Source organism: Electrona antarctica, assembly GCF_951216825.1.
Source record: "Electrona antarctica genome assembly, chromosome: 1".
In the NCBI taxonomy this organism is placed as follows: Eukaryota; Metazoa; Chordata; class Actinopteri; order Myctophiformes; family Myctophidae; genus Electrona; species Electrona antarctica.
Window position 1 is genome coordinate 13,605,050 of NC_136806.1, and position 17,151 is coordinate 13,622,200.

The 17,151-nt window shown below is 45.5% G+C and overlaps 1 protein-coding gene across 12 annotated transcripts in view; it reads right to left on the reverse strand.

The window, feature by feature from the left end:
- Positions 1–17,151, reverse strand: part of LOC306931939 (receptor-type tyrosine-protein phosphatase S-like) — a 257,462-nt gene that overhangs the window by 13,297 nt on the left and 227,014 nt on the right. For all 12 annotated transcript variants that reach the window (XM_079513626.1, XM_079513634.1, XM_079513633.1 and 9 more), the window contains 5 exons: positions 9,946–10,043; positions 7,385–7,508; positions 5,464–5,639; positions 2,842–2,961; positions 19–173 (listed from right to left, as the gene is read on the reverse strand). In XM_079513626.1, coding sequence (XP_079369752.1) covers positions 19–173; positions 2,842–2,961; positions 5,464–5,639; positions 7,385–7,508; positions 9,946–10,043 — 673 coding nt within the window. The remainder of the gene's footprint in view (positions 1–18; positions 174–2,841; positions 2,962–5,463; positions 5,640–7,384; positions 7,509–9,945; positions 10,044–17,151) is intronic.

Genomic DNA, 17,151 nt, shown 5'->3' on the forward strand with positions numbered 1-17,151 from the left:
AGACAGACAGACAGGTACCTGCAGTGTGCTATGATAGGCCCAGCGTCGGGGGGGTTGCAGGCTTTCACTCTCCTCAGGAAGTTGAGGAAGGGCGTGGGGTACTCTGGGACGCCGTGGTCTGGCCACGCTGTGAACTGGAACTGTCTCACCTCTCTGCGCTCACTGCCGCCACTCTGAGAGAGAGACACAGAGAGAGACACAGAGAGAGAGAGAGACACAGAGAGAGACACAGAGAGAGAGAGAGAGAGAGAGAGAGAGAGAGAGAGATTCGCACTGAAACTTAAAAACTCAATAATAAGACATGCACATTTTAAAATGGGGTACCATTGAAAACATATATATGAGGCAAAAATCTCCAATTTGAATTATGCTTTAAGTAGCATGTGACAAACTAGGGGTTATTCATGATTTTGAACCCATTCCAAGCATTAGTTTTGCACGAAAAACACTCCTTGGGCTAAAAACGGCCATAGTCGTCTTCACAAATGTGATGAGGTTTTTCACATCACATTTGGTCACATTTGGGCAATTGGTTATGGCCAAATTTGCTATGGCCAAATTGCCCAAAGAATAAAGTTTACTACACTTTGGCATTGTAGGGCAGTGCGGCCAAATCAATTTGGAGGTCCTTGGTCCCCTTGGCTTTGAGAAGCACTGATGTAGATAAGCTAAGGGGAGGTTGCGGTTTGGCCTAGTTGTGCTGTAGTGAAGCAGTGAAGTAGGCCAGAGACCTGCTATAGCGTAACACTGGTGTCAGCCAGCTGGGAGGAACTACTCTGTCTGCCTCACTGTGATCAAGTAGAGGACACTGGCCCTGTTCACTCCATTAGCTGTAGTCTAATGTATTCTAATCTAATCCTCTCTCTCTCTCTCTTTCTCTCTCTCTGTGTCTTTCTCTCTCTCTGTCTCTGTCTCTCTCTCTGGCTGTCGCTTTCTGTCTCTGTCTCTCTGTGTCTTTCTCTCTCTCTGTGTCTTTCTCTCTATCTGTGTCTTTCTCGCTCTCTGTGTCTTTCTCTCTCTCTCTCTCTCTCTCTCTCTCTCTCTGTGTCTTTCTCTCTCTCTCTCTCTCTCTCTCTCTCTCTCTCTCTCTCTCTCTCTCTCTCTCTCTCTCTCTCTCTCTCTCTCTCTCTCTCTCTCTCTCTCTCTCTCTCTCTCTCTCTCTCTCTCTCTCTCTCTCTGTGTCTTTCTCTCTCTCTCTCTGTCTTTCTCTCTCTCTCTCATCCTCACTCTACGGTCAGTGTAATGTGTTCTCTGTCTCTCTCTCTCTCTCTTTCTCTCTCTGACTCTCTCTTTCAGTGTCAGTGTAATGTGTTCTCCTACCTACTCCCTCTCTCTTTGTCTCCGTCTCTCTCTCTCTCTGACCGTCTCTCATCCTCGCTCGCTCCACGGTCCCATGGTGATACGCTGGCCCTTTTTAACTCAATAATTGTTTGTGTCTGGCTTGTGTGAAGTGGGGGGGGGGGGGGGGGTGAGAAGTGGGGACGCTGAAGTCTCTCATTTCACTGCAGGGTGAAGACACTTAGCCTCCATAGTAGATAATATAACGGTGGTCCAGAAAGAAGCTTGGTGGAATAACAGTAATATTATGATAGCAGTTGTCTGTTCCCGTTAAAGTTTCCCACAGTCAGCAGTAACTATGAGGACATTAATCTGCATTGAGATATTTTTACTTTCTTCTCCTGCACTACATCTCAGAGGCAAATGTTGTACTTTTACTTCACTACATTTATTTGAAAACTTTAGTTACTTTGTAGATTCTGATTATTATTATTACAAAACATACATTATCCACTTCAGCCCTATGATACATTGTGGTCATTTGAAAATAGCAGATCTACAAGATCACAATGCGTCGCGATGTGACGCATTGTCACATGTTTATACGGCACAAGCGCAGAGGCTGTGATACTGGACACACAAAACAACCCTCTGTATCTAATATAAATGTATTCCAAGGCATTATGCGTTGCTCTTCCATAAGGCTCACTCCAGAGCATAATGGATTATGGATAATGGATCTCTTAAAGGCAATGTCACCTGGCACACTGATTGGTTAAGTTGCGTAACACCCAGACCACACCTATCCATAATGTAATGGCTAGCGGAGGTGTTTTAAGGATTTAGGCGGTGGCATAAGATAGCCATGTTAACACCCCAATCGCCCAGGACGAAGTTCACAGTCCTTTCTATTAGTAACACCCAGCGCCCAGGACGAAGTTTTATCCAAAAGACAAAGTTTATTGATATGAAAACCAATCGCTTCGCTCCACAGCCTAGGAGCACATGTTGCGCAATTCTCGATGTTGCACAACAGTGGGACGTCATCGAAAATGTTCCCCCCCTGTTTAGCCGTCGACAACGGAAATCTTACAACTTGCGATCTAAATCATCCTGTCCAATTCTAATAAAAGATCCTGTGTTGCCCCCCCGCTGTCTAGTCGCTAGTCGCATTAGATTTAATCATGCCTCCCGTTGTTGTCGATCGCCTCTAGAGTGTTTTGGCTACATTTAGCTGCTCCAGCCACACCCGGTATAACTTCCGGTCCGTCGGTAAAAGTGCTCCGTTGCTATAAATCGCTTGGGCGCTATGATTTAATGGCTTAAATAACCCCGGGCAATCGGAGTGTTAACGGGGGAACGCCTCTTACACAATGCTAAATCCCCAAATTAAGGAAAAATGTAAGTGCCCCTAACCCAAGAAGTTTCTGTCCGACAATAACGATTATGGGTCATGTTCAAATTTGCACACAGTACAGTACAGTACAGTACAGTACAGTACAGTACAGTACAGTACAGTACAGTACAGTACAGTACAGTACAGTACAGACAGACAGACAGTACCTTATGCAGGGAGAAGGTGCGGACACAGAAGGTAGCCAGCTCCATGGTGTCCAGCAGGGTGACCTGGGTCATTCCGTAGGTCTCTGTGCCTCGGCTGGGCCAGTACTGGTCACACTTTATCTGCAGGATATGACATCACACCACCTCTCTGTTATTAAACCTCAGCACTAGTCTTGCGTGGCGTGTGACTGTTTCCTGAATCCTTTCCGAGTTTCCGTCATACAGTCTGGAGCAACGGAAGCTCTATCATGATGAGAGCTTCCGTTGCTCCAGGAGTCAGGGGTGGCCACACTTTTTTGACTTGCTCTACTTTCAAAATGACCAGCTCAACAAGATCTACCCAACTTTGCTGAAAATACTAAATAGTTTAAATATGTAGGCTTTAGAATAGTGGTGCTGACATTACATATAAGACAAATGCACTTGGAATGGGAAGGGTGAGAAATAGGTAGGAGGTTTTTGTATTTCATAATGCTACTGACGTACGTTTGTGCACAGCAACACTCTTGAAAACAAAATATTGCATTGTGGATTTGAGCTGACAGGCACTTTTTGATGTCAATCAATCAAGTCACCTTTAATACAAGTGGCAGATGCCAAAAACTGCTTTTTATATATTTAAATTAAATATGCTTTAGGGGCATGTCACGTGATATACCTGCACAGCCTTTGTGATCTACTGGTAGATCGCGATCTACCTTTTGGGCACCCCTGCTCCAGACACTATCAGCTTCACATCCGATAAAGCGGATGTGAAGCCTCGTCCCCACTTCCGTTTCATCTTTAAACTCCCCCCTTTCAGGTGAAAAGAAGCGGCTTGGACTCCTCATGCATAGAGGAAGCATGAGGTCAGTCTGTTGCTCTCCCCAGGCTGGCAGAGAAAGCGTAGCGCCCAGAATTACATTAGATAATTGAGGCTGGATGAAAATAAAAAGGGTTGCAAAATTGTGGGATAGAAAAAAAAATAAAATAAAAATGAAATAAAATAAAATAAAACTAGGTGAATAAATCTTTGATTAGAATTGGAATCATTGAGATTTAGATTCAGAGTAATTAGCGTCAGAAGATTTTTGCCTCCCGTCCATTACAATGGAGGGGGAACACTTGATGACGCACCAACCGGCAATGACGTCAAAGGTTGCACAACAGGCGCTCCTAGACTGTAGTGTATCGCTCGCTGATACCAAACAATTAATTCTCCGTCTTTGGGCCAATCTCCGTCCTGGGCAGTGGACGTAATTAATTAAAAAGACGGAGATCTCCGTTCTGAGCAGTCAAGGTGTTTTAACCAAGATGCCCTAGGGCTACTCCTCTGTTGTGTCGTATATCCAACGTACCCTGCTCTTCCCCTCCAGGAGGCTAACCCTAGCAGTATATCCAACGTACCCTGCTCTTCCCCTCCAGGAGGCTAAACCTAGCAGTATATCCAACGTACCCTGCTCTTCCCCTCCAGGAGGCTAACCCTAGCAGTATATCCAACGTACCCTGCTCTTCCCCTCCAGGAGGCTAACCCTAGCAGTATATCCAACGTACCCTGCTCTTCCCCTCCAGGAGGCTAACCCTAGCAGTATATCCAACGTACCCTGCTCTTCCCCTCCAGGAGGCTAACCCTAGCAGTATATCCAACGTACCCTGCTCTTCCCCTCCAGGAGGCTATATAACCCTAGCAGTATATCCAACGTACCCTGCTCTTCCCCTCCAGGAGGCTATAACCCTAGCAGTATATCCAACGTACCCTGCTCTTCCCCTCCAGGAGGCTAACCCTAGCAGTATATCCCCTCCAGGAGGCTATAACCCTAGCAGCAGTGTTGATTTCGTCAACTAAAACTAAGACTAACTGTGGGCTTGTAGATGAGCTATTTTCATTACGACGGCATCAAGGCCTGCCAGAATACATTTTCGACTTAAACTAGACTAACACTAAAACATTCCAGGTGACTAAAATGTGACTAAAACTAAATTAAAACTATTCAAGAGACTACGACTAAACCCAAAACACTGCCTAGCAGTATTATCCAACGTACCCTGCTCTTCTCCTCCAGGAGGCTAACCCTAGCAGTATTATCCAACGTACCCTGCTCTTCTCCTCCAGGAGGCTAACCCTAGCAGTATTATCCAACGTACCCTGCTCTTCTCCTCCAGGAGGCTAACCCTAGCAGTATATCCAACGTACCCTGCTCTTCTCCTCCAGGAGGCTAACCCTATAGCAGTATATCCAACGTACCCTGCTCTTCCCCTCCAGGAGGCTAACCCTAGCAGTATTATCCAACTTACCCTGCTCTTCTCCTCCAGGAGGCTAACCCTAGCAGTATTATCCAACGTACCCTGCTCTTCTCCTCCAGGAGGCTAACCCTAGCAGTATTATCCAACGTACCCTGCTCTTCTCCTCCAGGAGGCTAACCCTAGCAGTATTATCCAACTTACCCTGCTCTTCTCCTCCAGGAGGCTAACCCTAGCAGTATTATCCAACGTACCCTGCTCTTCTCCTCCAGGAGGCTAACCCTAGCAGTATATCCAACGTACCCTGCTCTTCTCCTCCAGGAGGCTAACCCTAGCAGTATTATCCAACGTACCCTGCTCTTCTCCTCCAGGAGGCTAACCCTAGCAGTATATCCAACGTACCCGGCTCTTCTCCTCCAGGCGTGTCATCATGACCACGGAGGCGGTCCTCTGCTCCCACACCATCCTCCAGAAGTCTCCGAAGGTGTCGGCCAGCGGTCCCTGCGTGGCGATGTACGCGTTCTGCTTCCTGTAGCCGTCTATGTAGTTCGCGTTGATGTAGTCGCTGCCCAGGATACCTGCGCACGCACACACACATGCACACACAGACACGCACGCACGCGCACACACGCACGCACGCACACACACACGCACACGCACACACACACACACACACACACACACAATGTAGTTAGCATTGATGCAGAGTCACTGAGCAGGATATACCTGCACGCACACACCGTCACACTCTCATTAAAACACTTGAACCCTATAGGCCGAATCATTATGACATCACCACCACAACCAAACATGTATTTCCACGTAGATACCGCCGGCAGTGTCGCATTGAAGCAGTAGTATTATATTATTCATTAAACTTATATCTGGAATGGCCTGGGCCAGCCGAGCGGTCATGGGCACGTGGTGGTGCAGCCTGGCGGCGTGTCGTGGGTTCGAGTCCTGATCCCGACGACCTTTGCTGCATGTCTTCCCCCCCATCTCTCTCCCCCTTTCCTGTCAAGCTACTGTTAACACCCTGAGCGGCAAGGACAGAGTTCTCCGTCCTATCAATTAGTAACGCCCAGCGCTCAGGACGGAGATTGATCAAAAAGACGGACATTTATTGATATCAAAACCGATCGCATCGCTCCACAGGCTGGGAGCGCCTGTTGCGCAACACTCAATGTTATTTTCCGGTGGGACGTCGTCGAAAATGTCCCCCCCCCCCCCCATTTTAGCCGACAAGATCGAAAATCTTAAAACGTTAATAACTCTTGATCTAAAATCATTCCGTCCAATTCTAAGAAAAGATTATGTGTTAGACGGCCCATCGCGGTCCCGTCGCTAGTCACGTTAGAATATAATATATATAATATATTCACAGTCACACAGGTATTTTATGTTGTGAAAATGTCCGTAGACATTCCACATGGAAACAGCCCTTTGTCTCAACAAGGTCGGAAAGCAGTGGATTATAGCTTCTGTCATACTGTGTGAATGCTGCCTGACTTCAAAATGAAAACAAACAAATAAAACAAACCGAAAAATAAATAATTGACTCTTCAATTCTTCACAGGCAGCGAATCCAATGATTCTCTGTGGCTGTGCTGCTTAGATGTAGTGGAACTGCACTGTTTGTCAGTCTCACACAGCTCCACACAGAGCACTCTGGCACCACCAGGTTTATCATTTTTCATATTTCATATCCATCACACAGCAGCCCCCCTCCCCCGTTCACCAGTCCCTCACCTGCGTATGCCACATCTAATGGGACCCTTTTCCTGCATCCATTACCTCCTCATTGATCTTTCTTTCAATAACCTTTCAGATTAATTACGAAGCACACAACGCAACATTTTGTTAGCCTCTGTCCCAGGCTTATACTTATCTGCGAAAAGAAAAGCCTGGTCACAACGTAAGGCAGAGAAAGCTATCGGCGGATGTATCGTCCGGGAACATCCGTCAGGTGTATTTCACCCGTATTTCACCCAAAGCATCACAACAAGACACATTGCTTGTAGATCTGCTGTTTTTGCTGTCCTATATTAAATTTGCCTAGCGGGTCAACCCCAACAGTCAAACATTAACATGCGGACCGCTGCACCGATCCGCACCAAACTCGGCATGCACCAACACTGGTCAGGGGTCTGCCGTCAGCAGTTCATATCTATGCTATGACAATAGCAGCACAGCAGTTCCTATCTATGCTATGACATTAGCTGCACAGCGGTTCCTATCTATGCTATGACAATAGCTGCACAGCGGTTCCTATCTATGCTATGACATTAGCGTAGCTGTTCTCCTATGTATTATTTGCACCTACCTTCTATGGGAGCCAGGATGACTCGGGTGTGGTCGTACGCGATGACGTTAGCGTAGCGGTTCTTGGGCTTGTTGACCTCCAGGTTGGAGTGCTCCCAGGTGAACTGCTGCCCCGGGTCGATGGACTGCACGGGGGAGAGAGAGAGGAGAGAGAGAGAGAGAGAGAGAGAGAGAGAGAGAGAGAGAGAGAGAGAGAGAGAGAGAGAGAGAGAGAGAGAGAGAGAGAGAGAGAGAGAGAGACACACACACACACAGAGACAGAGACAGAGACAGAGACAGACAGACAGACAGACAGACAGACAGACAGACAGACAGACAGACAGACAGACAGACAGACAGACAGACAGACAGACAGACAGACAGACAGACAGACAGAGAGAGAGACACACACACACACACACAGAGACAGAGACAGAGACAGAGACAGACAGACAGACAGACAGACAGACAGACAGACAGACAGACAGACAGACAGACAGACAGACAGACAGACAGACAGACAGACAGACAGACAGACAGAGACAGAGACAGACAGAGAGAGGGCGTTTACTGGTGGTAACAGCCTGGTGGATTTAGTGGTCAGGCCTGTAGGTTGTTAAAAACAACCCAGGAGATTTAGTGCTGGCGTGTTGTCTGGTCCACGTTATGGAATAATGGAAAAACACTGAGTGACATCCATCAAAACATAATATAACTGCTGGTTGTCGGGTGGAAAGCTTTTGTGCATGGGCAGTGTTCATTTCGCCGACTAAAACTATGACGATAAATGTTGGTCGACTACCTTTTTTGAGGGGCGCTCCTATATGCCAGCTTTTCGGGTTTGTGTAAACACAAACATTGGCTTGAGATTGGCTGATCACCCCATGGCGATGATTTGATTGGCTGAGCAAAGTACACATTGAAGATAAAAGTGAGGGCAGAAAAGTGAAGACGCCAAAAGTGATTGGCCGGAATGACATTTGTGATGATTTGATTGGCTGAGCACGGAATCAGATGTATGATGATGTACAGTGTGATGATGTGTGATGCTAAGAGCGCCCCTCACTTCACTTCACAAAAACTAAGCTATGATTTACTAAGACTAAATATACCAGTAATGTTACCAACAAATACAGCTTACAATACAACTAAAATATTAGGGTGGGACTAGTGGAGAAGAGATCCAGTAGGCTATAACTAAGTCAATTAATTAAAACATTTCATGTTTGGTTGCGTTCTGAAAGTAACATTACAGATTTGTGTTATCCTTTCAAACTAAGTGTATATATAACTGTACAGCAGCTACTCGTGCTGTTTGCATTTATGTAGCTGTCACCTTTTTAACAGCTAGACAGTGAGTATGCGTTGATTGCTGTTTCTCTGAAAATATAGTCCAGAATTCATTACATAATGAAGTCTTTGCCTGGGGGGGGAGGTTGTGTGTGTGTGTTGTTGAGAGCTATTGCCTTTTGAAATGCATTGCCCAGAAACTAAAGTGGCATTTATTACCAATCATGCGTCAATGATTTAATAATTTAACATTACATAAGCACTTTCATCATTCAGGTTAGGTTAAATGAAAACAACTGAATTTAAGCACTTGTGACTATAAATGAGAAAATATAAGCCAATGCGGTGAGAGAAATTAAGGTAATGCTATGGTCCCTGACAGGATGCAATGATCAATGAATAGAGAAATGTGCTATATTCTATCAGTGCAGTCCGTGGCGTGCCAGAGGTTGTGGAGCGGCAGGTGAAAGCTGGGATTAACAACCATCTGGGAAGAGACCGATGGAAGACCATCCACAAACCATGGAGGTCAGGGCTGGACTGGCCACAGGACATACCGGGCATATTCCCGGTGGGCCGCGACCGTAGGGGGCCGCCATGATAAAAAAATAAAAAATAAAAAACAGGCAGGCAGGCCAATAGGCGGCAGGCCACCAGGAAAGGTCCGGGCGTGCTGCCATTCTACCAGTGCCATCATGATAATTTCACTGTACCTGTATCAGTGAGTGACAAATAAACCCTCTACAAAGGGTTGTGTAGTTGTCTGTTGGTTTGTATAATTTATGTTGTTCTGTAAAAGTGGTGGTATTAGGGCTCGACAGAGCGGGCGGTAGAGTTTCTGCTATCTGCGTGCTGGTTGTGGTGGGCCGGTCTGGGACAAATTCACGTGAAAATGACCGGGCCGAAATTTTGTCCCAGTCCAGCCCTGATGGAAGTGCGAGTTTCATCACACTCTGAAGAGAAAGAGGATTCCATCCCGTGCCTTCCATGACCGGCTGACCGGCACAGATGATCCTGACATCCTACCGTAGGTGTCCCAATAGACCACAAGCAGTCTTCTGTCGAACTACCTGACGAGAATCTTCATGTGGGCAGGTGTGGGCAGTGGCCAATAAACTGACCACAGAGAGCCCTGTCTACAAGCTACAGGTCGCCTGCAGCAGTGTTGGTCATGTCTGCTTATTAGAAGCGACCTCGGGCTTGTTTTTTTCAGTAAAGTTGTTTGTAAATATTGGTAGTTGCGAGTAGCGGTTTTGGGGGACTTATATGTAACATTGGATGTGTTTCTCATACCTCGTACTCCTGTGACAGCCTCAGGTTGTCGTTGGCTTTCAACAGCTCTGTGTGTTCCGCCAACACGTTGATGGGGATGGGAGGGTGACTCATCATACCTGGGAGAGAAAAACACAGATAATGATGTCCCAGGGTTAGAGGCCGAGACCTCAGAGGAACATGCTATGGTGGAAATACCACAATGAAGAAATACCCCTGAGATTGGGAGGTCAGTGTTCGATCCCCCGGTCCAGCAGTGTTGCATTGCTGATTTTATCTTTGGTGGGATGCCATTTTAAAGACGTCATGCGCAAGTCGCTTAACACCTGCACTACAGGACCATTGATATGCATCTAGGCTCATTCCTATGTTAACACACGCTGGTGTGACAGTCGACGCTCGGCAGCCATTGTTGAGGTGTGAAATGTATCTAACTATCTATTATTATTTTTTTACCATGTGGAATGAACAATGCACTACCAGCCGGGTCATACCAAAGACTATACAACTGGGACCCAATTCATCCCTGCTTGGCACTCAGCATCAAGGGCTGGATTGTGGGGTAAGTCCCTGTGACATACTAGCGTCATGTCCATGGTATGCATTTGTACGTCATATCCAGGGGGTGTACTTGTACATCAAGTTGCCTCTCACTACAGAAACCTAGCTGCCCTATGGGCCTCATGGCTACAGAAACAGGAGATATAGGGCTCCATTTTCGTCACCGCTAAACCCCTTATCCCTAAACTTCTTTGCCTTTTTTATGATTTTGAAAAAAACATTTTTGAATAGTTCAACTAGCCAATCTACATTGACACGTTGTGAGCTTGTAGACTGGCCATTTTAACTATTCAAAAATGTTTTGCAAAATAGTAAAAAAAAGGCAAAGAGGTTTAGGGATAAGGGGTTTAGTGGTGACGAAAATGGAGCCCATAGGCTCCTGCCCTATGGGCCTCATGGCTACAGAAACAGGAGATCTTGGGCTCCATTTTCGTCAGCGCTAAACCCCTAATCCCTAAACTTATTTGCCTTTTTTTACTATTTTGAAAAACATTTTTGAATAGTTCAACTAGCCAATCTACATTGACATGTTGTGAGCTTGTGGACTGGCCATTTTAAATATTCAAAAATGTTTTGCAAAATGGAGCCCAAAGGCTCCTGCCCTACGGGACTCATGGCTCTGCAAGCCTTACAGACTCACAGTACTTGAGTTCATGTGCATAGTTACTTTCCACCACTAAACGAGATAAGGTCACAGACATGGCGAGGATAATTAGAGAATAAGAGTACAGCAGGATGATTACAGAATAAAAGCACAGCGCGTATCATTGAAGCAGGAAATCCATTTTGATCCGTGCTAGCTGGCACATGGCGAGGCCAGTGGCTCTGTGTGGAGAGGCTTTTTTCTTCTGATAAATTGCTTTCTCTGTGATCAGAGGAGCAATGACTCAGAGAAAGCAAACAGACACAGCGCTAATTAGGAGGCGTGCACGCTCCGGCAAAGATATATGCGCGCACATACAGGCGCGCGCACACACGCGCACACACACGGCAACACACGGCAACACACACACACACACACACACACACACACACACACACACACACACACACACACACACACACACACACACACACACACACACACACACACACACACACACACACACACACACACACACACACACACACACACACACACACACACACACACACACGGCAATTTTATGAATGCCACTTTTCGAAGAGGAAAACGAATCTCACACACACACTAGCCCTCATTTATCAACTTTGCGCAGACCAATAAACACGGGGCTTTCGTACGCTGATCTCACCGGGAATTGTCGCCATTCATCATTCCATATCACTTTGATGTGACCGTACCCGGCGCTCACATCGTACGTCAGGTCTGCATGGTCGTTTATGTGAATCCTTTCCATCGGTGCTAATTTTGTTAAATAAGTCTAAGACTAAAGACTAAGTCGACTAAGGTTTTTCAGAAGACTAAATAGTGTGTTATTCAAAAGACTAAGACTAAATCAAAATATTCAGAAAAAAATCAAACAGCTTTCCATGGTAGACATGCGCAGGAGGGTAGGCAGGCCCTTAGGTTGGTGAACCAATAGGAACTCAGTGTCGGTTTCCAGCGCTAGTTTGCTCCGCCCCTTTATGCCCAGAAAAGCATAATGGAAAAATGAATAGGAAATTCTCTTCGGGTGCCCTCAAAGGGGGCGGGACTGCAACGCTCTATAAGGGTCCATTGGGTTACCAACTCTATCATTTAGCTGGGGACCACCTGGAACCCCCTCAAGGACCACTGGTTGAAAACCACTGCTACAATTACAATTTACAATTTAGGCATTTAGCAGACGCTCTTAATCCAGAGCGACTTACATTAAGCAAGAACAAAAAGCATGGGAATACATCACATATGTAAAATGCATTTATCGCGAAACATGCGTAAGCTAAGAACGTGACTAGAACATATCTATATAATGACACTATACATATAAACTATAACTAGAACATATCTATATAATGACACTATACATATAAACTATACATACTGCTCTAACATATTACCCGATACATAAACTAGTAGTTGTTGCACTTACCGGGTTAACAGTTAACAGTAACATAATCAAGGAATTAAAAACAATATCATATCAGCTTAGATGTTTACTCAGTCATCCATTTAAAACGGGAGCTCAGTCAACCAGATATCTCCACATCAGGCTCATATACAATACAGGCGCGTTTGCAAGACAGAGACAGAGAGAGAGGATTTTCGGTTTGCAAAACAGCAGCGCACGCCCATGTCTCCAGGGCGCCATGTCCTCGGCACTGGGTGAAATTAATATTCAAACCCTATTCCAGTCATAACATAGATTTCAGGCCTGCAGGGACTGTGAGAGACGCGCAATGTTTGGCAAGTCTATTCATTCAGCAGCATTATGGGAAACGGACCACGCGCGCATTCCGGCGAAATACTTTTAGTTATGTAAGTATGCAAGTTTCAGGTTTTCAGCACTGAGGATGTGTCGTTTGAAGTTGTCAATGACGGCTAGAAGTTAGAGATTTACTAGCGTATCTACCGCATCAGTGATTTTCTTCCACGCTGCGTTTTTAGTTTGTTCGATTGGACTGCTGCCGTTACGACTGAGGCCATATTCTTGATATATTTGTTTCAGGTGTTATATTTCTTCAAACTAGGACTTAAGTCTAACTTAAGGCCGTAACTAGCGGACTGTGACTGTGTGTTTGTTGGTGTGTACTGCCGACTTGACACGCACACACACATTCTACTGTGTGTTTGTTGGTGTGTACTGCCGACTTGACACGCACAGACATTCTACTGTGTGTTTGTTGGTGTGTGTACTGCCGACTTGACACGCACACACACATTCTACTGTGTGTTTGTTGGTGTGTACTGCCGACTTGACACGCACACACATATTCTACTGTGTATTTGTTGGTGTGTACTGCCAACTTGACACGCACACACATTTAACTGTGTGTTTGTTGGTGTGTACTGTCGACTTGACACACACACACATTCTACGGTGTGTTTGTTGGTGTGTACTGTCGACTTGACACGCACACACACACATTCTACTGTGTGTTTGTTGGTGTGTACTGCCGACTTGACACGCACAGTTGCGCACACAGACATTCTACTACAGCTGTTCCAATGGATCCAGTGTAGGCTTATTTAGTCTGCTCTGTAAAAGGCTACTGCATGCCGAAACACGTCAGTGTTCTCAAATAAACTTGAGAAATTGCATCTGAGCCAGTCTTTTTCCATTTAGTTGGTCTATGAGTTAAGGATCCAGTGTATGTAGGCTATTCTTTAGCCACAAACGCTATACTTTTTCCCCCTTTTTTCCCCTTCAAAATAGCAAAAATAACCAAACTCGTAATCTCTCAAGATTGATTCTGTAGAATCAACCAGCTCAGGGATGGACCTGAGCAGCTCTTGTGCCGCCTTGTTGTACGGGTGGCGGGACTCAAGTCTATTTAGTTCTGTTGTGGTGGTGTTGTGCAGGATATGCCAGTCGTACAACCCTACAACCTTAAGCATGTGGTGTTGTGGTAGTTGTGTTGTGGAAGCACCTTTGAGGAAGTGGACTAAGAAAGGGGAGGAGCCACACATAATTCCTGTTTTACACAAAAATGAAGCTGTCTGATAGGGCTGGGTATTGTTGGGTGTAACTAAATGAAGCTGTCTGATAGGCTGGGTATTGTTTGTAACTAAATTAAGCTGTCCGATAGGGCTGGGTATTGTTTGGTGTAAATTAAGCTGTCTGATAGGCCATAACCAGCCCTATCAGATATGGCTGGGTATTGCCTACATTAACTCACAATAGATGTGTGTCACGATACAGAGGCCACGATAAGACATGTATTGCGATATGCGTTGATTTTGAATAATGCCTGCGTGTCCTACTAAATTGCCAATGTTTTCACAAATATATTGTGAAAGTGAAAACAAAAAGCAAGGAAATAAATTAAAATACAAATAAATAATGTTTTGATCCATACATGCAAAAGATTTAATCATATAAATCGTAACTGTCGGGCAGAAAATGATGCTGATGATTTTTCTTTCCTGCCGTGTTACACACAGCATTTCCTGCCGTATCGAGCCTCTGTATCGATACAATTATCGGCATGGAATACGATGCGATTAACCCACCCCTACTGTCAGATATCTGTGAAGTGAAAAATATATTTGCGTTCGGAGTAGAAGTATAAAGTGAAAAAAAGTGGAAAAAACAAACAAAAACAAAACGTAATGCTGCATTCACATGGGATCAGGCAGACGGCAAAACCGGGAGTCATTTTAGTGGACAGGAGCAGGACGGTAAACGGAACAGGACGGCACGGCAGCCCGGCATCCAGAACCGGCGACGGTAACGGCAGACGGCATTCAATGTTAAAATATATAATCTTTTTAAAGGTATATTCAGTGATTTGACTTAATTCAAATATCACTTATTTTTTCTTTTTTTCTGGATAATCCTGCCTACTATAGAGTGTGCTGACCATATAAGGAGTTCCTACCTGTCCCCAGTGAGCCCCTGGGGTCAAAAAACCCTAGTTTCAGTTTTGGTGGCGGGTGGCAAAACCTTCATCCAATCAGGATGAGAGGGGCCTTCCTCCAAACATGATCGAGTGGGGGGCGGGCCTTGGTGCACATGCTGTTGGCCTGTTGCACTTCCCCCCACTGTAGAGCGTGCATGTGCACATTTTGTTACCAGGGCGGACTGGGTGGTTTTCCAAATCACCCAAATCACTGAATGCTCCTTTAAATAGGTGTGGTGCCGTTTGCCGCCTATACCGCTTGCCTGATCCCATGTGAATGCAGCATTAGAGGTACGAAAACACTTGAGTAAATGTACTGAGTTACTTCACACCACACCACTGAAGCAGCTAGGGTGCTTAGCTGGCTGTTTTTACCACTATAGCACTCCAGTCCTTACACAGGTAATCTCCCCCCCCACCCCCCCCCCCCCCCCCCCCCCCCCCCCCCCCCCCCCCCACCCCTGAAGAGATCACACAGCTTTTTTTGTTTGAAAGTAATTTCATCAAAACCCACCTCGCTTTCCTTCCAAGCATCTTAACCCATTTTTACCTGAGATCAGATTCTAAAAATGTCTTCTACATCCTGACAGTTTTCTGAAAAAGCTATGTTTCTATGTCAGTCGTTGTTCAAAAATTTGATTTTTCAAAAATAGCAGACCTACAAGCTCGTAGCGCGCCACTCGGTGGCGCGCTATGAGCTTGTAGATCTGCTATTTTTCAATAGCTAAAGCATAACATAATGCTAACACCAAAAGGGGTTCCTGCCCCAAAATGGGTTAAGCCATGAAGACCTGAGGCCGATTCTAACGTCTTCTAAACCCTGACAGTTTTCTGAAAATAAAACTATATGTCTATGTCGATGGTTCTCAATCCGTTTCATGTCAGGGACCCCCAAGATTATGATGCATTTGGCCGCTGACCGCCATCTTGATTTTGAAGCCCAGGAGCAAAGATTTTGGTTAATATGATCACTTTAAAACAATATAATCAGAGATTTGCACACATTCAGAAATAGCAGATCTACAAGCTCATAGCACGGCACGAAGTGACGCGCTATGAGCTTGTAGATCTGCTATTTTTTTAATATAGCCTAAAGTATAAAATAATGGCTGAAGTGGTTCAAATCCAGAATGACACAGATGCTTTTCCGGTTGTAACGGCTTAACAGAGCAAATCAAAGGAGAGGGGGTGGGTGGGTGGGTGGGTGAGTGGTAGTAGTGGTGGTAGGGGGGGGGGACTCAAGGTTGCTGCCACACATGAAAGACAGATCGCTTAGAGAGTGAAAGAGATGAGGTGCACTTCTATTCTGTTGTCTTGTTTTATATTAGGGCCTGAAAGACACTACCACTGGGCCTTGAATTCAGCCGCAGATTAATCCATTTAGACCTGGGAACGCATCTGTGTCACATTATAGCTTTTTAAAAACTTTATCTGTTGAAAAATAGCAGATCTACAAGCTCATAGCGCGGCACAGAGTGCCGCGCTATGAGCTTGTAGATCTGCTATTTTTGAAAAAAATTGAAAATGTGTTGCAAATCTTTGAATATATATTCTTTCACAGTGAAGGGGCCGGGGGTCCCTGGAACAACATATTTTTCAGATGGGTGTCGGCGGCCAAAATTGTGGAGCTCCTTGACTTCTCAGGTCTAAATTGGTTAAGTGACAACATGGCTGATGATGAAAGGAATTGGCTCAAGGCTTTGGTGGCGGAACAAAACGTTGCTACGCGTGTTGCTAGCTAGCGGCTACGGCGGTGTGGTCGCTGTTCTCGCTGTCAGCCACGGGGACACTACCCTCGCTGCTCTGAACCGCCAATTACCCCAGAAATGTTTCTGTGCTAAATCCTTTGATTTATTTTGGAAATGGATCAAAATGTCAACACAATTTCTTAATAAAAAAGAAATGTACTTGGTAATTTGTACCCTTAAATATTTATTCTTTGTGTTTTTTTTCTTTTCTTTTTAAGCATATACCTTTGAGTGATTTTAAATGGTAAATGGACTGCATTTATATAGCACTTTTCACCGAAGCGCTTGCATACGATGTGCGTGCGTGCGTGCGTGCGTGCGTGCGTGCGTGCGTGCGTGCGTGCGTGCGTGCGTGCGTGCGTGCGTGCGTGCGTGGCGTGCGTGCGTGCGTGCC